The sequence below is a fragment of the Populus nigra genome, chromosome 12 (genome assembly GCF_951802175.1).
Source record: "Populus nigra chromosome 12, ddPopNigr1.1, whole genome shotgun sequence".
In the NCBI taxonomy this organism is placed as follows: Eukaryota; Viridiplantae; Streptophyta; class Magnoliopsida; order Malpighiales; family Salicaceae; genus Populus; species Populus nigra.
This window is the reverse complement of record NC_084863.1, coordinates 15,111,960-15,134,093: the sequence shown is the minus strand read 5'-3', so window position 1 is coordinate 15,134,093 and position 22,134 is coordinate 15,111,960. Positions and strand designations below refer to the sequence as shown.

Sequence of the window (22,134 nt, the reverse complement as noted above, 5' to 3'; positions counted from 1 at the left end):
TAAATGGAATGGTTAGTAATTAGTGGTCACTGTTAGTTGTTAGTATTAGGGACCAATTTGACTACTACAAAAAGTTAAGGGACTATATAAGACACCTAAAAACATGGGGCCTTGGGCAGGTCTAATCTCCCAAAAAGAGATTTCGAATCCGAGTAATGGCATGTTTTGTTAATTGTAATGGTGGATTAGTGGGCAATCGTCTCTATTTCTTTTTTATTTTAAAACAATAGCCTAATAAAATTATGAATTGAGAACAACACAAACACCAAATTTCCCTGCAAATAATGCTTCTGTATTTAAGTATTCTCCTTTCAATTTTGAACATCAATAACAACAAATTAGAAAACAAATAACAAAGAAACTAGACTGAAGTGGTCAGCACCATATCAAGGCGGTGTTAATTTTTATTTGCATACAAATCTTTGCAATGGCAAAAGAAAACCCGTAGAAACAATGATGATCATCACCAGCAGCTAGCATGACTCAAAGCCCATCACTCTTGAGCTCCTCCTCAAATGCTTCTTCAAGCCAGAATCTTGATTCTTGCATCAACTCAGGACTCAATCTAAACATCAAAACACAAAACTCCATTTGATTTAAGGCCCCATCACCATCAAGATCACCTTCTTTAACCATACTAGCAAGCTCATCATCACTCAAATCTTGCAAGCCCAAGAAAGACGAATTTCTTCTCAAACTCTCCATAGTAATGACCCCTCTATCTTTATCCATCAACAGCTGAAACCCATTACACAGCTCGTTTATCAAACCTTCCCCACCTAGCTTGTTTGCCATTACAGGCAACAAATCTTCAAAATCTACTCTTTTCTCAACTCCTGCCATTCTTGATCAAGACTCTTCTGAAAACAAGCGTGAAGATTGGATTCTTATGTGATTTATGAGTGGAAAGGTATGCATCGGTGCATTTATATAGGAGAGGAAAGGAGGAAGAGGATCTTCTAGGAAGGAACTGAAGGGTTATGGTCTTACAACGGGTGACAGCGAAGGGACAGACAATTTGGTCGGCTTTGATTCCTTACACGGGGTGCAGTATCATCTGTTGCGCAGAAGGTTGCCAAGGGTTTTTTGGTCATTTAATATAGTTTGCGTCTGTGAATCCGTGCTTTTCTTGAGTTTTGACTTCATTACGAATTGGGAAAAGCCACAGAAAAAAATAAAATTGCACGACTGTCTCCACAAGGGTACCCTTTCTTTTTATTGTCTTTTTTTTTTCCTATATATAATTTTCACCATTAAATATATTTTTCAATCCGAACTTTATTTACACTAAATATTATATTGTATTAATGAAATTATTTTTTCTATCATGATCTTCCCGTTGATAGTTTGCTAAGAGTCATAAATGCTGTCCTCTCTTTATAATAAAAAAAATATTCTTAGTTGAATTTTATACATTATTTAAAATTGAATTATTTTCTCAAACGATTATAACTTAATGCATCTATAAGAATAAGTTTTTATAATCTTAGGTAGATGCGATGGGGATTTTTTTTAAATAAAAAATGATGCGATGTCGACACGATAACCCATCTTTCTTTCCATCTTTAGAAACCAAAAATAAAATAAAATAAAGTAGATCCATTGATGCAGGGTAGGAAGAAAGAGGCAGGAAGGAGAAAGGACAGCATCAACTGTTCATAAGTACATCTGTATCTTGCCTGAACACAAGCATTGATTATCATCGAAAATCAAGTGAGATGACTCAGATTTGATTTTTCTTGTTGAAAACTTTTCCTAAAATCACTTTTGAAAAAGCCTGGATCATTTATCACATGAAAACGTAGTTATGATTTTTTAAAAAGTATTTTTTTATTTAAAAATATATTAAAATAATATTTTTTTATTTTTTAAAAATATTTTTTATATTAACCCATTACAAAAACACTAAAAAATATTAAATTAAAGTAAATAAAAAATAAAAAAAATTTAATTTTTTTTAAATATTTTTGAAACACAAAAATAAATAATATCTTAAATTTATATTTATAAGATAAATCAGTTAATCCAACCTGGTTTTTTGAAAAGTGATAACTAAAGATTGTTTTCTAAATTTTTCATTATTCTATGGAAAAAAAAGGTGTGAATTAATGTACAAAAGGGTTTTATGCCCGGGTAAATTAGTGTATGATCTCAAGGATAATAAAGATAAATGGAATGTTTTTTTGCGCTTCAAAATGTAAATCTCACTATAAAATTTTTATAAAAATAAATTTATTTTATATTTTTATATTTATTTTTCTAATCAAACATGGTTATATTTATTTCGTATCTATTTTTTATATTATGTGACAAAAACCGAGTAAAAATGACCCATTAAATACATTTTTTAAAAAAACTAATAAACAGGTGAATATGATAGATATTTTCTTCATTCAATTTATTTATTATAAGTAGATAAATAAAATATATATTTTTTACTTAATTGTGTTATAGTAAATAAAATAAATTTAATTCAAGTGAAAGAAAAAACCGAACAAATGGCCCAAATCTTAATTCCAAGTGAATTCTTGACACTCAATTAAAGTATTAAACAAAGAATAGGTTACCTTCACATTTCACATAATAAAATCAATTTCAACTTAGTCATATGTGAATATGAAAATTGGCTAACATCTTCTTGACACGTTCACGCATGATTTCATGGAATAAATATAAACATAATAGACAAAGAGCAGATGTCAATTTCAATTTCCTTCTTTGGGAAGGAACCAGCCCTAAAGAAGGGCCGTGTCAATGACGTGTGGGCTGCCGTCGACCATGGTGATCATGTCATACGTACGCAGAAACGGAATTGGAAACTTCAACTTTTGGAATGCTTTGGGCACGTAAAGTAGATATGCAAGAGGCAAAGGTATAGATGATCAGCAAGTTTTCTGACTAGGACTTCCAAGAAACTACGCATGGCTATGGTAGATATTACTTCCAAGAATCGTTATCGAGCTGTGAAGGTTTTCTTTCTTCCATCCCCCTCTTCTGCTTTCTTCTTCTTTTTTCTTTTATGGTGGATGTAAGGTAGGCCTTGAGCAGTACTCTCAATGATTCGTAAACGTTTGCTCCAGTCAAGATTTACCTTTTCAGATGGATCTGTCACAAGAAATGATTAGCGAAATGGAATGCAATGTGGCAAGTATTCAATCTAAGTTAGAACTATTTCCATCATCGCCAACTGCGTATAAAATTCACTGAAGCATTTGTACAAATCCATATGGCTCAGTGCAAGTGATGAGAAAGTACAGACCAAAGCTCCATTTGCATTACATTTCGATATTGCGTTTCCAGACAGTACTACAGGGAAATTGAAAGATCAATTCGTAAGCATCTCAAGTGAATTAAAAAAAAAATGAAAATGAAAAGTCCTATCGAGCCACAGGCAGGGTAATTGTCAACTCATTGTTAGAGTAACTGCTTAAAGTGTTGTGATCAGAAGAAGAAGAAGAAACAACATTGCTAGATTTCCTACGCTTAATACTAGAAAATGCAGGTTCTTCTGGAGAAGGAAGTGATGCGTTGTCATTGCCCAGCATCAGAACGACTAATGGCATTGTTGGTCTATCAACTGGAGATTCCTGAACACACAAAAGCCCTACATGGATGCACTTGAGAGCTCTTTCGAAACATTCAGAAGTGTCCCTTATCGACGGATCGATAAGGTCTTGTCCTCTATCATCATTCCACAATTCCCATGCCTGAAAACATGTTAAAGACATTAATGTCTTGTTTTCCTAGCATATGGAGAACAAAGAAGGAAAGTCAATCACATACCCATCCTTGAAGGGTTAGAGGGAGCTCGGCACCAAAAAATTCAATATTTCTCTTGCCGGTCACTAGCTCTAATAAAAGAACTCCAAAGCTGAAGACATCTGATTTTTCTGAGAATTTTCCATACAGTGCATATTCAGGTGATATGTAGCCGCTGCACAGTTGAGCTATGAATTAGTAGCAGCAAAATATTAGCATAATCAGTAGAATCAGATTGATGTCAAAGGAAGTTTATGTGCAATCTGTGAACTTACTAGGTACCGACCACCCGCTTGGTATCAGCTTCGGTTTGATCTGAACCAAACATTCTTGCCATTCCAAAATCTGAAATCTTAGGATTCATTGCTTCATCCAGTAATATATTACTTGCCTTTAGGTCCCTATGGATCACTTTCAATCTAGAGTACTTGTGGATGTAGAGTAGACCTTGAGCAATGCCCTCGATGATCCGGAAACGTTTGCTCCAATCAAGATTTGCCTTTTCATATGGATCTGATAGAAGAAATCACTAAAAAGAATCAGTTCTGAATTTGTATAGCAATGTGGAACTGCAGAGAAATAAAATGGTCATATGACATTTCATCATGATCTGCTAAATGCAGTGTTTAAATTGTTCAATCTATTGATGATGTTCAGACCAGGTTAATCTTCATATTCGAGTTGTTTCGACAGAGAAGAAGTTTACCAAACAAAAACTTGTCCAGGCTTCGATTCGGCAGGTATTCGTATACCAACATTTTTTCCTCCCCTTCAACACAACAACCTAAGAGCCTCACAAGATTAGTGTGCTGAAGCTTTGCAATAAGTTTTAACTCATTCATGAACTCTTCAATCCCTTGTTCAGATTTCTTTGAAAGCCTTTTTATAGCTACTTCTTGATTCATCAAGTTCCCCTGTAGACCAGATTCAGAAAAAAACCTTCACAGCTTCAGTAAAGAGATCAATAGAACAAAAAAGAAAAACAGAAATCAAGTAAATTTGAAACTTTGGATGCAGAATTTCCTTGAACTGGAAGTACTACCTTATAAACAGGGCCAAAACCTCCTTCTCCCAATTTATTTTCTTCACAGAAGTCATTAGTGACGGCCACTATTTGGTTAAAGCTAAATATGTTCAGCTCTGTCTCACTCTTTCCGAGTTCAATGCTGGTGTTCATACCAGTACAAGTCTCTTCAATTCTCTCTGTCGGAAATCAATTAATGTTAGGCCGAAGAGTAAATCAGAACAGCTAACGAGCATCATCTTTATATGGAGTGTGTGTGTGACGAAAACATACAGAAGGTACCTTGTTTTCCAATGCTTTTTCTCCAGATGAAATAGCCAAATAGAACACAAAGAAGCCCTATAGAAACTGCAGCTACTGCAATTATAATCGAGCGCTTGTTTTTACGTGTAAATTTAACACTACTCTTAACATTTCCAACTGCATATAAAAGAAAAGGTTTATCAGTTTGTTAACAAAATTTAATGAACAGGACAAGTAGTCCTAATCCTTTCAGCTCAATGCAGATGTTGAGCTAAGCTACTTGAAATGAGATGATCATACCCGGGTCTCTGTCATGAAGACGAATGTAAAGATCTGATCCAACAAAGTCCTGTACAAGATCCATCAAATCCCCATACCAGTTCAGGCATTTCCCTGAAGTTCCATCACTCGCGTTTAAATATGCATAAGCTGCGCAAGAGCAGTTCCGTAGGCATCTGGATTCACAATCATTGGTACTCATATTTCCCAATATATATGAATGATCTGGTAATTTCATATTTACCAACTTTAAGAACCCATCATCCTTGTCACATCTTAATGCCTTTTGCCTCACACAGGTGCCACCAGTCCAATTCCTCATATCCCACTCTTGCTGAACTTTTGGCTGGAAACCTGGCAGACATTTGCAATGATCCTGAGACCCTTTTGGATCACAGCTACTAAATGGACTGCACTGAGCATAGAATTCACAGTAAGTAGAAGGCCACTGCCACATAGAAAGCCAATCATTGTTTATCTCCTGCCATAGCAACAACTCAATTCGCCCATCTGGGACTAGCGTGACCCTTAATATCGCCGAGTTTTCTGAGGCACTGTAAGTGACATAAATGTCATCACCTTCTAAGTTTAAAGTAAGGTAATAAGCAAATGGTCGCAACTTGGATAACTTCGCTAATGACACAGAATTGCTGTAGACATCGCTTCGGCTATAAGGATCATTATCCTTCCAGATTAAAAACTGTGGACCTCCAGTCGTACCTATCCCGAAAGAGAACATTCCTGGTTGTGGATCTTCAGCATCTGTCCAAGAAGTAAGCTGCCTTCTCTGATTAGTTTTGCGATTATAGCCAAGTTTCATGCCAGGCAAGAATGTATCAGAGGGATGATCAAAGCTCTGCCACAAGACGGCTTCATCACTTCTCAAAACAAGGTTTCCATTATCCATCAGCATACCCGTTGTGTTATTTATAGCAGAATCAGCGACCTTTACATTTGATGACCAAACAGTCTTCTTTGTTGCATCCAAAACCACAAGATTTCCATCAACCCCGAGTGCAAAAGTTCCTAGAGAATCAGTTGAGGATTCTCTATTGGCCACCCAGACAATAGTTTTCTTCTGAATTTTGTTATACCAAATGCCAAGATAGTACCTTGGAGTTGAATTTCTCATACTGAAGAAACCTAATGCAAAAGTTTCACTAGCAGAAATTATGGGTTGGTTTGCACTGATGTATTTTCCTGGAGCTATAATGCCTTGACTTGCACAGAATGGCAATAGAGAAGATGAGATTGACAAAAGGAGCAAGAGAACACACAACCACATCATGTGACAGTAAGATAGTAAGAGATGCTTGCAGTGCAGAAAATCCTTCGATTACCACAACAAACTGCGCTAATAGCTGAACTTTTTGGCTGCCAAAAAGACAAAAGCCGGTACCATATTTCAAACCAATGATATCTCACCATTCACCACAAACTAAAGTGTAATCTTCATAATCATTTCTTTTTTGCATTATAGTGTAGGTAGGCATCATGTCCACCATGGAAAAATCTCATTCTCCATAGCCATTTGTCGGTAAGTTTTGGTGACAAGACACCTAACCAAAGAAAAAACTTCTGATAACACATTTTACACTTGTTGCGCACAAGGCATTTCTATATTCTGAAAAAGGACATGATTTTTCAGTATAATTCTCAAAGCCCTTAGTTAATGCTACGAAGAATTCATTGAACCAACCATCTCCCATGTGGTCCTCATGCATGTACCTTTTATCATTTTTAGGAAGGCTCTTTCAGTAAGTTGCAGTAATGCTGTTAAGCTAAAAGCCAAGTTCAAAATAAAAAATATGAATACATCTGCAAGATGCATGTGCTTAATTCCTTGATTTGACCAACTTTTTGGGGGGAAAAGAAAATCAAGCTCCTTTAAATCATATATTTCTAATATTTGTGGCCACAGAAGCAATAAGATTCGCTAGTTGGATATGAAGCACTACAAGCCTTACAGCAAATAGAAATCTGCCAAAATGGTTTCAACTCCACAGGCATAAAGGACTTTTAGTGGCAGAGCAGGCCCTATATTGTGAAGCACTTGCTTTTATAATTTAGATAGATTATTCATAAGACAGTACTATCCAAAAACTTTTAGATGATTGAATTCATTAACTTCAATTTATAAACCTGTCAAGAGAATTGAAAAACCTGAAAAGTCCTATCGAGTCTCAGGCAGGCTAATTGTCAAATCATTGTTAGAATATCTAGTTGATGTGCTGTGAAAACAAAAGGCAGCCAAATTGCTAGACATCCTACGACAAAGACTTGAAAATGCAGGTTATTTTGGAGATGGAAATAAAGCATTTATTTTGGAGATGGAAATAAAGCATTATCATTGCTCAACATCAGAGTCACTAACGGCATTGTTGATCTATCAGCTGGAGATTCCTGAACACACAAAAGCCCTACATGGATTCACGTGAGAGCTCCATCAGGACTTTCACATGTGCTCCTTGTAAGCAAGAACCCAATCATTATTAACGATCCATTCATCTCCAAGACCAAGAAGGCACTAATTTCTTCACCTCCAACATTAAGAAGACACCACTAATTTCTCCACCATTGACAACTCTGCCAGGATCAACAAATTCTTTAACTCTACCAGCAAGAACATAATCAAAGCAAACGTAGTGTAAGTACAACAGCAGTTGACAAAAAGTCAGGAAAAATTCAATTATGTCATGACATCGATTGAATTTGTAACGTTTTGAATTAAAGAAAATAGGAAAAGGCTACATAGCCCTTAGAAGCTTAAAAAGTAGGTATAATAAAATGAGGGGTATTGTAGTAATTATTTAAAAAGATGATAAATATGAATAGGAAGTAAAAAGAGAGAGAGAGAGAGCTGTGTTCTTAGAGAGCAAACCGTGAGAGAGAAGGGAGGAAGAAGAAGAAGAAGAAGAAGAGAAAAGAGGGGAAAATAAGGAAAAAAGGAAGAGATTAGGAGAAAACAAGTTTAAAGGTAAGATTTAAGTTGTTAAATGTATAAATGTGTATAATATGTTTTCTTGAACCTTAAATTTCGGTTTTGATAAATGTTAAAGTTTTAAAAATTTATGTTTTGGGTTTAATTGATGAATTAATTTGAATGTTATGGGTTGATTATGGAAGATTGTAGATAAAAATGACTATTTTGAGTTATAATTTTGTTTGAATGGTGAATTTGTGTTAGAAATCAGGAAAGAACAGTGGGTTTTCTGTTAAAATTCTGGGTTGGAAGTTGAAGATGATGAAAATTCAATTTGGTCCCTTAATTTATGGAAATTACAGTTTAGTCCCCAAACTTTAGAAAATTACAGATTGGTCCCTGGAGCATATTCCGAGATTCTGAACAGAATAAAATATGAATTAAGGGCAGAATTCCAGTATAGTTATGAATTTATGATATTTTTAGTTTAGTCCTTCAATTTGACAAAGTTACATTTTGACCCTTAAAAATATGAAAATCAGATTGGTCCCTAGCTGTAATATTAGCTTTTGCAGATTGGTTTGATGAATAATTAAGGGTTATTTAGTGAATTATTATCAAATCTTATTATTTGTTTTTTTATGGATTAGATTTCGGGAAAACCGTTAATTTTGGGTTTTTGAGAAAATAACTAGTTTAGTCTAAAAACATTTAGGGTTATGGAATATACCCTTAGATAAGTGTATTAAATAGGTTACATGTTCTTTTGAGTAATTCTTGAATATGTCTCCTTTGTATTCAGATAATCCTGATATTCTACCAGTGGGTCATCAATAGGATTTCCTTCGGTATCTGCTTTTGAGTGTTATTTGTTTTCGAGTCAGGTGAGTGGATAATTTTCCATATGTATGAGAAATATTATAAATATTTAATTTGTTAATATGAATTGGATCATGCTTCTTGATAATATATATGTTGATTATTATCCTTGTTATGATAAAGCATCATCAATTGTTGAATATGAATTCTTGATATGAACCAGTATATATTTTGAATTGACTTCTGAATTGATAGCTCCTCATTTGATTGATGTCATGAGTTGAGTCTTGAGATATGAATATGTCTATTTGATTATGATTATGAACATATGGTATGTCAGTCAGAATACTCATGCTAACAGGGTAGTGTTAGTCTTTGTGCACATTGTATCTGAACCCTAGTTGGTCGGGGGAGTCACCAACCTGTGTGGACTAATCATCCCATAGTACGGAGTCTCATGTTCATTGCATTTTGATTTTCTAACGAGTTTTACCATATGATATTCTTGTTATGGCCTATTTGAGAAACCTTCCTATAAGAACCTAGAGTCATACTTATATATATATTTCTCATTGTAGTATTACTCACTGAGTTGTTGAACTCATCCTCTCATTATTTATCTTTTTCAGGCTTATAGCTTGATAACATGTCACTTTTGTTTGACCTTCAGAACCTGCTCTTTTGGTTGTAATTTGTACCTTTTCCTTTATGTCTAGTTAGTGCTCCGAAACTATAAATTTATATAAACTCTTGTATTATGACAATTCAATTATATTATGAAGTTAGTTTGTTGTTATTGCTGCGTTGAACTCTGATTGACTTATTTGAAGGATAAGTATGTATGTATGTAAGTTTGGGTTCGTATAAGTATGGAACCTTGAAGGGGAACCTTGGAGGGGAACCTTGCCTATGTGTCGGACATTGATCCAGGAATCGGGTCGTGACAGAATTCATCTTTGTTGAAATTGTTCAAATCAAAATCCCCATATTATAAGAGCGAAATAAGTAAGGGAAACATAAAACAATATATACAATCAAGGACAATAATCAAGCAAGAATGACGATCATATATATATATATATATAGTAATTATGTTGTTATGTGTACCCAAACTCAAGTTTAGTCCAAACCCAAGAACCTAACCTAACCCATATATTTAAAGAGAATTTTGCCAAAGAATTGATTTACCCTTCTCTTCTTTTCTTTTCATCTAACGTGAATTTTCTTTCGATACCAAGGAATTCAGTTCTAAGCTTAATTTTTTGTTTAAAAAAGTGTTGAAGAAACAAATAGGTATTTTCCTCTTTCGTTAATTTTCTATTAGGGATTTGATGGTTGAAAAATTTAAGAAGAGTTTGGAGTTTTTATTATGATTTGATAGTTGTATGATTTAACATATTTAATAAATATTTTAGGGTGTTAGTTGGCTTAAAACGAATTGATGACTAGAATTATGGATCTTGAAGAACAAATTGATTGTTTTTTAGATTTACAGATTTGAAGAGTGGTAAATCGAGATTCTAGAAATCCTGATTAACCGGTCAACTAATTGGTCTAGACTAGCTGACTAGTTAATTTGATGATGCCAGTTGACCAGTTGGCTTTTAATGGCAGTCAACTAGTTGGTCATTTCGGTCGACTAGTTGATCCAATAGTTGGGGTTAATCAGGTTTGTTAAGTTTAATTAATTTTAGATATGTTCGAGATCGATTAGATAAATCAGTATGATTTTATAATTATATTTTAGATTTTAAGTTTAGAGTTTCAATCTTTTATATTAATTCCTTCAAATCGTGTTTTAGTGTTTTTTATTATCTGGTATAGGTTATGTTGGCATTTCTACTAAGAGATCCTTGGCAGTTTCCTCCGTTTTTCGCTGACAGCTTGAAACTATCAGCGTATTAGTAACAATAGAGACACTCGTCTTTTACATTTTTTCAATGCATGATTGACATGTTCCAAGTGTTTCATTGAATGTGTGTAATTGTTGTTACTGATTTGTTTAAATATTCAATATTCGATGTCTGCTTTCGGACGTGTTGGTAACTCTTGTTGCTTCACGGAGATTTTTATCGCATCAGGTAAACTTGTGCACCGTTTCCCTTCTGTTGTTATGTTTGGTGCTATGCAGTTAGGTGCGAGGCTGTGCTAGCTAATATGATTGGTGCCCATGGCTCTCCTGGCAAGGTTCCATAACTCTCTGAGGTTAATTGTAGCAAACTATTTCTAAACACTACTTGTTGCAACCCTCTGAAATTTATTTTGTGGCTTATGAACTATTTTAACAAACACTAGACCTCCTAAAATTTGACCAACCGTTAATGGACAGAACTCTTTGATAACCAGAACACTAGACCTTCTAAAATTTGACCAACCGTTCCTTACCCTTGCTTGAGAAATATTGTTATCTTGCTCGGATAACTGCGTTGTGTAAAATGTATATTAGCATGCATTATATTTATTATCCTTACTGAGTGTTTGAACTTACTCTTCCATTCATAGTTTTCAGGTTTTTAGTTCAGTTTCAATAATAAGATTTTTTGGTTGTATTCTTTCTTTTTCTTGAGTCAATATACCTCATTTGTTTCTTGACGTCATTAGTTTATTTTTTATTTGTTATTCATAGATATTCTATAGAATAGAATGATTTTAATTATATTTTGAATTTGTTTTAATTTTTTTATGAAAGAGTTTATTTTAATTTATTTATTGAATTCTTCATTTGAATAATATATAAGTTATGAAGCTTAGCCAAATGAGATATTTTAAGGTGCTATATTTGTGTTACCGGTCATGAGCTCCGGATTGTGACATTAGATGCAGAGGACTAGAAGAAGAAAGAAGATGCCTTGTCGTGGAGTACGTTTATCATAGCCGACATATGCCAGCATCAAAGTGACGCTTGCAAGGTTGCAGCATAAATTGATTGGAATATGGACTGAGAAAGTGATATAGGTTTGGTGATTATGAGGTAGATTAAGAGCCCAATGGGACGATATATGATAAGTTGAAGTATCATCAAGTAGCGGCCACGCCCATCATCATTTCTTAGTTGAAATGCTGTTTCATTGGAGTGTCTGCAATTCATGCCATCTTTAGACTCGCGTCCACTAAAACGTCTATAGTATATTTACACTTCCAAAAGATGGGGGCCAGGCCCGTCAAACTATACTTATTACGAGCAACTTTCATTTGGAGAAATTTCATTAGTAATGGGACTGTGGGGACAATGCATGAATGGACTGTGCAGAGTGGAGTGTAGATGGAGACTTTTCATCTTTCTCTGGCACTCATGCGTCTCCACTTCTAGCACTGGGATAGAATATCCTGGACCTGCATATTAGTATCCTGACAAGGAATAGTGACTTGTTCAGCTTTCAGGGAAAAGAACAGGAAAATCTTGAAATCACTAGCAATCCTGAAATCAATGATATTGTACAGTTAAGTAAGAATAAAAATCAAAAACACATAAAGCAGGCTAGAAAATATTCTTTATCAGGAAAAACACGGCAACAAAGCCTGATAATTAGTAACTACTCTTTCTATCTGCCATCTTCTAGGGTGACTGTTAACCCATTATTGGAAACTGTGTCTGGTTTACTAGATGAAGAAGCTCTACTAGAAGGGCATCGCCTAAAGACAAATGCAGGTTGCTTAGGATCTGGAAGAGTAGGAGTTTCACTTCCAAGCATGAAAAGTATGTTGGATACTGTGGGGCGATCACTAGGGTCTTCTTGCACACATAATAGCCCAACATTTACACACTTCACAAATTGATCTGTGTTGCATGTTTTGCTTAATGTCTGGTCCAACAACTCCATTGCCTTGTCTTCTTTCCAAAGATTCCAGGCCTGTGAATAGTTTAGAAACAGAAAATGTCATTATGTTAGTTGATGAACACTAGGACAGTACCAATTTTAGCAGCACACATTTAACATCTTAGCAACAATTTCTTTAGGCTAAGCTGTACTTGCTCAATTGCTGGTTAACATCAAGAAACTTACATGGCCTAGAAGGCTTAAAGATTGTTCTGGATGATAGCATCCTGTGTTCCTTTTTCCACTGACAATCTCAAGCACAACAACGCCAAAACTGAACACATCTGATTTGAAAGAAAAAAGGCCATCTAATGCATACTCAGGAGCAATGTAACCACTGCATAACAGGCAGAGTAGAAGTCAAGGAATAGACATGAAATTGTCTAAATAAAGTAGAAGATTTTACAATCAATGTAGAACTTACTAGGTTCCAACAACTCTGTTCGTGTTTGCGGCAGTTTCGTTGCCTCCAAAAATTCTTGCCAAGCCAAAGTCGGAAATCTTGGGGTTCATTTCTTCATCTAGCAGAATGTTGCTTGATTTCAAGTCTCTATGAATGATTCTCAACCTGGAATCCTGGTGAAGATAAAGAAGCCCTCGAGCAATTCCAATGATGACGTTATAGCGCATCTCCCAGTCCAGTGACACACACAGCTTTCGATCTTGCAGGGTTTCGTTTCAAATCAAGAGAATGACTTTAGTTTCAGTCAGTCAACATATTAATGTTATGCAATGTAAGGAAGATAAGTAGGTGGAACAAACCAAATAAGAATGAGTCTAAGCTTTTGTTCGGCATATACTCATACAGTAACATCTTTTCATCTCCTTCAACACAATAGCCCAGAAGCCTCACAAGATTCCTGTGTTGTAACTTGGCAATCAGGACAACCTCATTTTTGAATTCTTCTAATCCTTGACCAGAACCACTTGATAGCCTCTTGACAGCAATTTTTTCTCCACCTGGAAATGTAGCCTAATCCGACAGACATCAAATTTTTGAAAGATGCATCCATCAGTGAACATATTTTGAGGTTTCTGATAAAGAAACTGTGATCAAAAGTATTATATCTTTACCTTGTAGACAGGCCCGAAGCCACCTTGTCCTAGCTTGTTTGCATTTGAGAAGTTATCTGTAGCATCTAATAGGCTTTCCAAGTCAAAACATGGCACATCTATAGCCTTCGTCTCATCTTCATTGAACCGATCTGAGTCAATTAAGTCTTTGACAAGTCTCTCGCTACCATTGAAGTGAAGTCCTAAATTTCTTGGAAAAGTTCCCTTGTTTTCTGAACTCATATATCAATGTCATGACGTGTTAGTAGCATCATATCCACGTTGAGAAGTCTTCCAAGATAGTGTTATTCTCTTGGTAGAAGAAAACAATTGACATTGTTGAATAGATATTGCTTACCTCGTAGCTTCGGCATCCTTCTTCTCTGCAAACATATGAAAACAATGGTGCTTGAGAGAACAGCTAAAGCAATGAGACTAATCAAAGCTACTGCAATGATCAGAGACAATGGAATCTTTCCTATTGAAGAACCATCTTTTTTCTCACTGTAATGACCTGCTGCAATCAGAAACAGAAAACAACTCGTAAAAGGCATATCGTTCCATACTTATGAGCAATTCTAGAATTCTTACCTTCAGTACATTTCAACTTCAAACCATCCCATTTAAACTTTGCGTTACAAAGGCACAATTTCTTTCCATCTATTCTTGCACTGCAAGTTGAATTTGGCCAATATTTGCAGTCTGAAGAAGAAAAACAAGTTGGCTCAGGTGGCGGATCCCAACCTATCTCAACCTCGTCTCCGCCCGTGAAAGAAATAGTTGAACTAATGTTACCCAGATCAACATTGCAAAATCTAATCACATGAAATGGAGACGATTGATTGAGCTGTAAGAGATTTCCATTTGATTTTATGGACTTGCAACTATCTGCAGTTTCAGTTTGGATGACAAATGTGTGCATTCCTGGATTGATTTTTGTGACTCTGTAGGTGTCGCCTCTTGCCTTAAAGTTAAGCTGGCCTGATGAGAGGTTGCAGTAGAAATTAAGGTATGCGGGATCACCACATTTTGGTCCAGTGCTAAGGGGATAGGGAATCATGTTAGTTCCACAAGTCCCACAAGTTGTTGCTGCTGATTCTGCAGAAACAGAAGTTCTGAAAACTCAAAAACACTAACAATTGCAATCTAGTTATATACTATCAAAGCGCATGTTCGAAAAAGGAATTCATTTCATTTCTCAAACCTCGATGATCATAGCCTTAAGAAAGTTTAGCAAGTGTAGGATCAAGCAAACTGCAGAGACTAGGATCACCATCTTTGTATCCTTTTCTAATGGTTGGACTAGAATCACTTTTAGAATAACAGTGAGGTTTGTAGTATTTTTGGAGTCACTCACTATATCGTAAGGTGTAAGGGCAACCATAGCCCAGTGACCTCATCTGATAGAGGAATAGCGAAATCAAATTTATAGAGAGCTCCAATTGAAAAGCAGATCCACATCAAAAGCTATGTTTGCAGAAATTAAACAACAAAGAGTTTTTACATGTTTTAGAAAGGGGAAAAAAACTTACCTATATCAGAGACTGATACGCGTACATGGAGATCACGGCCACCATCATACTCCTCTTGAATGTCCCTGAGATCATCAGTCCAAATCCAGCAGGTGGCACTTTCAGATTCACCCCCTTTAGTGTTTTCAGCTTCTTCATATGAGAAAGCCTCACATTGGCAGTTGTTGAGGCACTCCATTTTACATTCCACCTCACTGTTAGCCTTGAATTGTGCATCCGGATTTGCTACTTTCATCATCTTTAAGCTCAAAAATGTGTCACTTGTAGCACTGTTGCTGCATAATGGTGATCTTCTGGTGCATCCTCTTGAATTATCTCCAGAATTCCAGTACTCTGGTGAGACAGGCTGAAAACCAGGCAAACATTTACATACCACTTCATTATTACTATTGCAGCTACCAAAATTACCACAAGCATTATAGAGACTGCATCTAGTCCTAGGCTGGGCCCAAATCACGGACCAAGTCTTCTCAGTATTCAACTGCAGGTACTGAATTTGGCCAGCAAAACTCATCACCATTCTTGTATTTGTGTACAAAGATGAAGTGATATACGGAACAGAATCATTGCGGACTGAAGTCGAGGTGAAATTTGACAGGAAGTAAGATATTGCAGAAGGCATTTCACTTCTGGAGCTGCCACCATTATCTGAAACTCCACTTCTCCAGTACCTAATGGATCTTTTCCAAATGACAAACTGGTTTGCTTCTCGATCTAGATGAAAACTGAAGTTTCCAGATGCTGGGTCATCATAACTTTTCCATGAAATGAGTGCCATATCTTCATCCAATTTCATCCCTGGAAGAAATGTTTCAGTTGGATTTTCAAAACTCTGCCACAGAATTCCTGTCAAGTGCTTCTCATCATCTTCATCGCTGACGACCAGGTTACCAGTGTCCATTAGCTTGGCTATCCTGTTCATAGAGGATGGTTTTTCAAGATTTATTGACCAGAAAGATCTCCCCCTCCCGTCCAGTATCTGAAGGTTTCCATTCTCGTCAACAGAGAAGACTCCACTGTGATCTAAAAGTGGATTGTCTCTATTTGCAACCCACACAACCGTGCGTGGACTGGACTTGTAATACCAAATGCCAACATATCTTCTTTCAGTGCTTCCATTAGGAGTAAAGAAACCAAGTTCAAATTTTTCTCCATTAGAAACAAGAGTTTCTCCTCTACTGTCTCTAATAGGACTGTTTCTTGTTAAGGTATCTCCTGCCAAGCAATGCAGAAGCAAAGAACAGAACAAAAACACATACAGAAAGAAGGTAGGGGGCAGCATCTGTCTTGGAAAGTTGGTAATTATGATTATTATTCTTCTGATATTTCTTTTTACCTATGATTAGGAAAGAATGTCAGTTGTTAGATTTTTCCTCTTAACTAGACAGTCTATAATGGTAGCCAAAGATCTAATCATCTAATCTCTACTGGATCTTCTATTAAAGTTCGCACGTCTTGTCCTATCTGAAAATTTTGCCTTGATGTTGATTTCCACTATCAACAATGCCCTCAAAAAGTTGAATTTAGTCAGCATGTCACAGGGTGCATTGATCAAATGACTCGTCAAGGATTGTTGCATGATTACAATACTAATGACAAACTTGTCTGTCATGTAAGAATTATTAATCTTCAGCTTATTTTAATGTTTAGTCTAAAGGACTAGTTACAATCCACATGAAGCTTCACATCATAATTCTTCGCAAACTTGCTTTACAAATAGACCAATCTTTAAGCCTATATATATATACATGTTCCAAATCGGATCGGCTACCGGAAGAAATTTACCATGCCTGGACTCGTCATTGAGAATGTTCAGGTCTGAGTCACTCCACCTCAGCCTGTGGTTTTCATTCCCCGATTCCACCCTCTCTTATAAGGGTCTGTTTAGCACAATGATGAGGAGCAGTTGAAACTACTTCGATCACAGTTTTGAAAATGTTTGTTTAATCAACTTACATTGTAGTTTTGCATGATTCTTTAAAAGAAAACTCTCTTGAAATCTTGATTATGAAAAAACTACTTTTTCAAATTACAACTGTGCAAATTATCACATCACCAAATACACTCTAGTTTTCAAAACTTACATAAAAATTGACCTAGTTAAGATATATTAACATAGCCCTCTTTTTTTAACAATAATGAATATTCTCAGATCAACTTGTGCATCAAAAATACTCAATCCCCTCGTATCTAGCCCTCTATATGAACATACAAACCAACACTCGGATATTATCAGTGTTATGAAAAACTCGTGGCAATTATAGATGAATATTGTAATAGGGAAGAAACTAAAAAGAGCATAAAATTTAATGTTATTCGGCAATGTGCTTACATCCATAAAAGTAAAAAGCTTTTATTTTCATTATATCAAAATAGAGTTACATGATATGTATTTATAGTCGACCCTAAATCGTCCAAGAAATTCTAGTCAAGTCATTCAAGGAGTATTAATAATCTTTTCATAATACCTCTTTACCAGACTGCAGAGGCATTAACCCTGCACCCCCAATCTATTAATCGTCTCTGACAAAAAACAAGAAATAAATCACAGAGAAGCAGATGTTGTCTTTCTGCTTCGCTCGATATGCTCCCCTCGACTCCGGTATTTGGCATTGAGCCAACAACTAAAACAATAAGCAGAGAGGGTAAAACAATAATAAACTGTAATTTGAATGGTAATTTAATAGATTAAGTTGAATTATTGAGCAGGGAAGCTGTCATGCTAATGTGTGACAAAGGTCAATGTCTTCGGATTTATGTCTATTTCATCTTTTTACCTGTGGCCCAGTAGGTTTCAAATTTCTTCATCTTTATGTTAAAAATAAATAAGAATTACGCGGGGCTCCATAGATTAAAGCACATCTGGCTTTTTAGGTGCATCTATAGTCTAAATATTTTATCCTATGATGGTGACCTTTTACGACCATTGTCAATGTGCATGGATGTTTATGCTCCACGGTTCACTCACTGTTCTCTCTTTTTGACAGGAGACAATATATAAAACTAAAAAATAAAGATTCCACCGCTGTAGCGTTCAAATTATATTATAGGAAATCTGTGGGATGAGTGTAGCAGTCCTTGAGCCCCTGAGGTTTTCCTTCAGAACATTGTTTAAGGCTTGAAATCACACAATGCCTCCTAAGCTGAGGCCCTAATGACTTCTCTACATTAGCATTTTGTTCTACAATCCATTGCATTTTCCATCAACCTCGTGATTCAATCTTCATTATGATTTGTGAGAATCAACTTTTTTTGTTTCATCTCCATTTCTGTTTAGATCATCACTGCAGGTACACAAGAAATTGTGAAACTTTTGACGCAGGTGATTCTGATTAGTCAATGTACTAAGCTACATGAATAGCCTTGCATGGATATTTATAATCAAATAGGACAAGATTAAATCCAAGAGAAGGCATGGATTGTCACAAAAAAGTCAATTGATATGTCCATTGGATTGATCTCGAATTTTTTCAGTAGATTCTATATGTACAGTTTTATAGTGGGTCGGCTAGTGTACCTAGCTAAGATGCGGAAGATCTCCGAACTGAACACAAACACTTATTTTAGCTAATTTTGTTATTTCTTCTTTTTATTTTTGAATTTTTCTAGTTTGTTTAGTTTTAGTTTTTTAATTTATTTAAAGAATTGTAAATATTTTATAAATATAGAGTACTTTATGAGAAATATTCAATAATAAAATTAAAGTTTTTATGTTGTAAACCTATTCGGCATAATTATATGTTCTTGTGTTTGTTGTATTTCTTAAGTTGTCTAGGTTCTGTAAACTTTTCATAAATAATATTCCAGCTTTATAATTTCTCCTTTCATATTGCTTGATCCGAATTCACTTGACAAATTTTAAAGACAATGGCTCTGAGTAAATGGAACTAGACAAAAAACATCAAATCGATCAGAAGTATGACACGCCCTGCTAGATTGATACAGAGGAGAAAAGGATTTCCAAATGCCCCCCCCCCCCCCCCCCCCATTATCGTCCTCAAGGTATTTGTTAACTCGACGTATGAATCTGCTTTACTAGAAGAAGAACCAGTGCTAGAAAGGGATCTGCTCGCTGCAAATCCTGTTGCTTAGGAGTTAGTAGAGATGCAGTTTCACTTCCAAGCATGAAAACTTTGTTCGACAAGGTTGAACGATCCCATGGATGTTCTTGCACACATAAGAGGCCAACATTCACACACCTCACAAATTCATTGGCATCACAAGTTTCGCATAATTCTCTATCCATACAGTACCTTTTCCTCTTTCCACAACCTCCATGCATGGGAAAACTTCAAAAATCAAAATTAGTACGTAGCAGAGACAAACAAAGAGTGGCTACAAAAATCTTGATTACTCACATAAGCTGAAAGGCTAAAAGTTATGATTAGACTTGTAAGATGCCGTATTTCTTTTCCCACAGAGTTCCAAGTGCAACTAAACCAAAGCTAAAGACATCACCCTTGATTGAGAAAACGCCATCCAATGCATATCCTGGAGACATGTATCCACTGCACGACAGGAAATTGTGCATCGGGTTAGCTAACTCAAGACGTGTGATCAACATTTTAAGGTATCCCATGGTTAGAAAAACAGTAAAACTTACCAAGTCCCAACTCCTCTCTGTGTTCTGTCCTCTGTTTGTTTGCCTCCAAAGATCCATGCCAAGCCAGAGTCAGAAATCTCGATTTATTTTTCCTTAACCATGGTATGTCTAATCCCAAAAAAGAAAAAAAATATATCATAATTAGCAACAGTAGGAAACTCGATCAAGGATGGAGACTACATCATGACCCTGCAGTTGTATTTGTGAGAATCTCCTTGATCATGTGTGGATCAGATATAGCCAACAACCTGGGCTTGACTCCAAATCAATGGAGAAACGCACGTCTTCCCATTCCTCCTTGACCATTCTTGTATAGTAAATGGAGCCAGTCTGTAAAGAACATCACAGTTAAAATTAGACGATGGCTTGGACACACCCTTAGCATTTAGAAGATTGGATGGCTGGCAGGGCCAGTTATTCCTTGCTTTTTGAAATGGTTTTGGATTCTCCATGGAATCCATATAACTGAGTGTAGGAATTTCAAACGCAGGGCGGCCAGTTTGTTTTTTGAAAAAAAATATTTCTCTGTTGCTTATGTTCTTACAAAAATAAAGAAAAAATGATCCCTTTTCTTGAAATTATTGGGATCAATTATTGATGGCAAGATGTACGACGACTGTGCAGTGGGGTTGCTCGGTGAGGGTGGTTGAAGATGATATTGTTTTATATTTCAACTTTCTTAATTTGCTTAATAAAATAGCGAGGAAATGATCTATCTTTCTTTTCATACACTAGAAAATCTACAAAATTCATTGGATGCCATTTAAGTAAATATTTTACAAACAGTTTTTTAACATCATCCCCATGTTTGAATTTGTCTTGGCAATAACTAAATCGGTAGCACCCGTTATAATGATTATTCACTCAACTTAATTCATTAAGCTTTTTTAATTTAATAATATATATAAAAAAAATACAACAACAATAAATGAATCACATGATTTTTTTTTTTACAATAATCAGCGTAAATATTATTGTTTGTCGATATTGCAAAAAGATATCCTCCTAGCATTTTTACAAGGTCTTCATGATCTTATTTGATAATAAATAAAAAAATAAATGAGAATATGATAACCTCATAGAAAGTAAAATAAAAAATAAATTGAAGATTTGTTCTCAGTAAATCAAATATTAGAAGATAAAATTTATAAAAAAATAATTAAAAAAAAAAGTTAAAAACACCTGACTTGAGCCCACTCGAGTCAGCATGCCAAATCTACGACCTAGTTGTCAAATTAAGGTAACATCATAGCAAGCAAGTTGAATAAATTATGAAACTTAATTATCAAACAATCCAATGTTGAAGGGGGAATAAAAAAAAAAGCAATTTAAAAATAAAGCAATGAAAAATAAAGACCTTGGTTAACTCGCTGAGCCTGCAACCCAAAACATAATATCAAGATAACCCTATTGAAATGAAAGTGAGAAAAAAGCACAAAGACCAATTCTCAACTAATTCATTATTGAAGAATGAAATTGAAAAGAAAAATAAAAATGACCTTAAAAATCCAAAGTTAAGTCGGGTTAGTTTTTGAAACCCATGACCCAAGTCATGATTCTAGAACTAACCTCATAGAAAGCATACCCTAAAAACTCACAAAGAAAAATTCTCAATCAACCAAATATTGAAGGATGAAATTGAAAAAAAAAATCAGTCGAAAATGGATTCAGAACAAAAAAAAAATAGAAATCAAAAGAATAAGGACTAAATTTGATATAAAAATAAATTGAAACCAAATATTGAGGGATGAAATTGAAAAAAAAATCAATTAAGAAAATGATACAAAAAATAAACAGCAATCAAAAGAAAAAGGATCAAAGTTGATATAAAAAATTAAATGAAACTAAATATTGAGAGACAAAATTGAAAAATAAACGATTAATAAAAAAAATTAAAAAGAAACCAAAAATCAATCAAAAGAATAAGGATCAAATTTGGTATAAAAATAAATGATAGGTTCACCTTTAAATTTTGGCATGCCGACATGAATCCTAAGAAGAAAAGAAAGAAAAGAGAAAGAAGAAAAAAAAAAAAAAGCTCGTCAAAGCCTAACTGTCACGTTGACACTTCCAACACCATC

At 35.1% G+C, this 22,134-nt stretch overlaps 3 protein-coding genes and 2 long non-coding RNA genes across 5 annotated transcripts; 1 reads left to right on the top strand and 4 right to left on the bottom strand.

Annotated features, from left to right (window-relative positions):
• Positions 1–270: 270 nt before the first annotated feature.
• On the bottom strand, positions 271–993 carry LOC133669590 (calcium-binding protein PBP1-like). The gene has a single exon (XM_062089789.1). It carries the CDS (start codon positions 841–843, stop codon positions 484–486), a length of 360 nt encoding a protein of 119 aa, XP_061945773.1. The 5' UTR covers positions 844–993; the 3' UTR covers positions 271–483.
• A 2,178-nt stretch (positions 994–3,171) lies between these two features.
• LOC133669213 (G-type lectin S-receptor-like serine/threonine-protein kinase B120) lies at positions 3,172–6,874 on the bottom strand. The gene is made up of 7 exons (XM_062089266.1): positions 5,327–6,874; positions 5,066–5,203; positions 4,802–4,962; positions 4,466–4,673; positions 4,035–4,272; positions 3,784–3,934; positions 3,172–3,707 (listed from the first exon to the last, which is right to left on the bottom strand). The coding sequence occupies exons 1-7, from the start codon at positions 6,591–6,593 to the stop codon at positions 3,378–3,380; spliced, it is 2,493 nt and encodes an 830-aa protein (XP_061945250.1). The 5' UTR covers positions 6,594–6,874; the 3' UTR covers positions 3,172–3,377.
• A 1,296-nt stretch (positions 6,875–8,170) lies between these two features.
• On the top strand, positions 8,171–11,511 carry LOC133669214 (uncharacterized). The gene is made up of 2 exons (XR_009833854.1): positions 8,171–8,282; positions 9,031–11,511. It is a non-coding gene; the product is annotated as an uncharacterized LOC133669214 (long non-coding RNA).
• Positions 11,512–12,422: 911 nt separating this feature from the next.
• LOC133669212 (G-type lectin S-receptor-like serine/threonine-protein kinase At4g03230) lies at positions 12,423–16,839 on the bottom strand. Its single transcript, XM_062089265.1, has 8 exons — positions 15,451–16,839; positions 14,510–15,016; positions 14,277–14,435; positions 13,940–14,151; positions 13,628–13,838; positions 13,290–13,527; positions 13,052–13,202; positions 12,423–12,898 (listed from the first exon to the last, which is right to left on the bottom strand). Exons 1-8 carry the CDS (start codon positions 16,730–16,732, stop codon positions 12,590–12,592), a joined length of 3,069 nt encoding a protein of 1,022 aa, XP_061945249.1. The 5' UTR covers positions 16,733–16,839; the 3' UTR covers positions 12,423–12,589.
• Positions 16,840–19,560: 2,721 nt separating this feature from the next.
• Positions 19,561–20,695, bottom strand: LOC133668951 (uncharacterized). Its single transcript, XR_009833832.1, has 2 exons — positions 20,054–20,695; positions 19,561–19,958 (listed from the first exon to the last, which is right to left on the bottom strand). It is a non-coding gene; the product is annotated as an uncharacterized LOC133668951 (long non-coding RNA).
• Positions 20,696–22,134: the final 1,439 nt, after the last annotated feature.

Coding starts and splice junctions, on each gene's coding strand:
- LOC133669213 (XM_062089266.1), bottom strand. CDS start 6,593: ATGATGTGGTTGTGTGTTCTCTTGCTCCTTTTGTCAATCTCATCTTCT. Junction 4,963..5,065: donor AAAAAGCATTGGAAAACAAG/GTACCTTCTGTA, acceptor GATTTCCGACAG/AGAGAATTGAAGAGACTTGT. Junction 4,273..4,465: donor CCTGGACAAGTTTTTGTTTG/GTAAACTTCTTC, acceptor TTCTTCTATCAG/ATCCATATGAAAAGGCAAAT.
- LOC133669212 (XM_062089265.1), bottom strand. CDS start 16,732: ATGCTGCCCCCTACCTTCTTTCTGTATGTGTTTTTGTTCTGTTCTTTG. Junction 13,839..13,939: donor GCTTCGGGCCTGTCTACAAG/GTAAAGATATAA, acceptor CTGTCGGATTAG/GCTACATTTCCAGGTGGAGA. Junction 13,203..13,289: donor AACAGAGTTGTTGGAACCTA/GTAAGTTCTACA, acceptor CCTGTTATGCAG/TGGTTACATTGCTCCTGAGT.
- LOC133669590 (XM_062089789.1), bottom strand. CDS start 843: ATGGCAGGAGTTGAGAAAAGAGTAGATTTTGAAGATTTGTTGCCTGTA.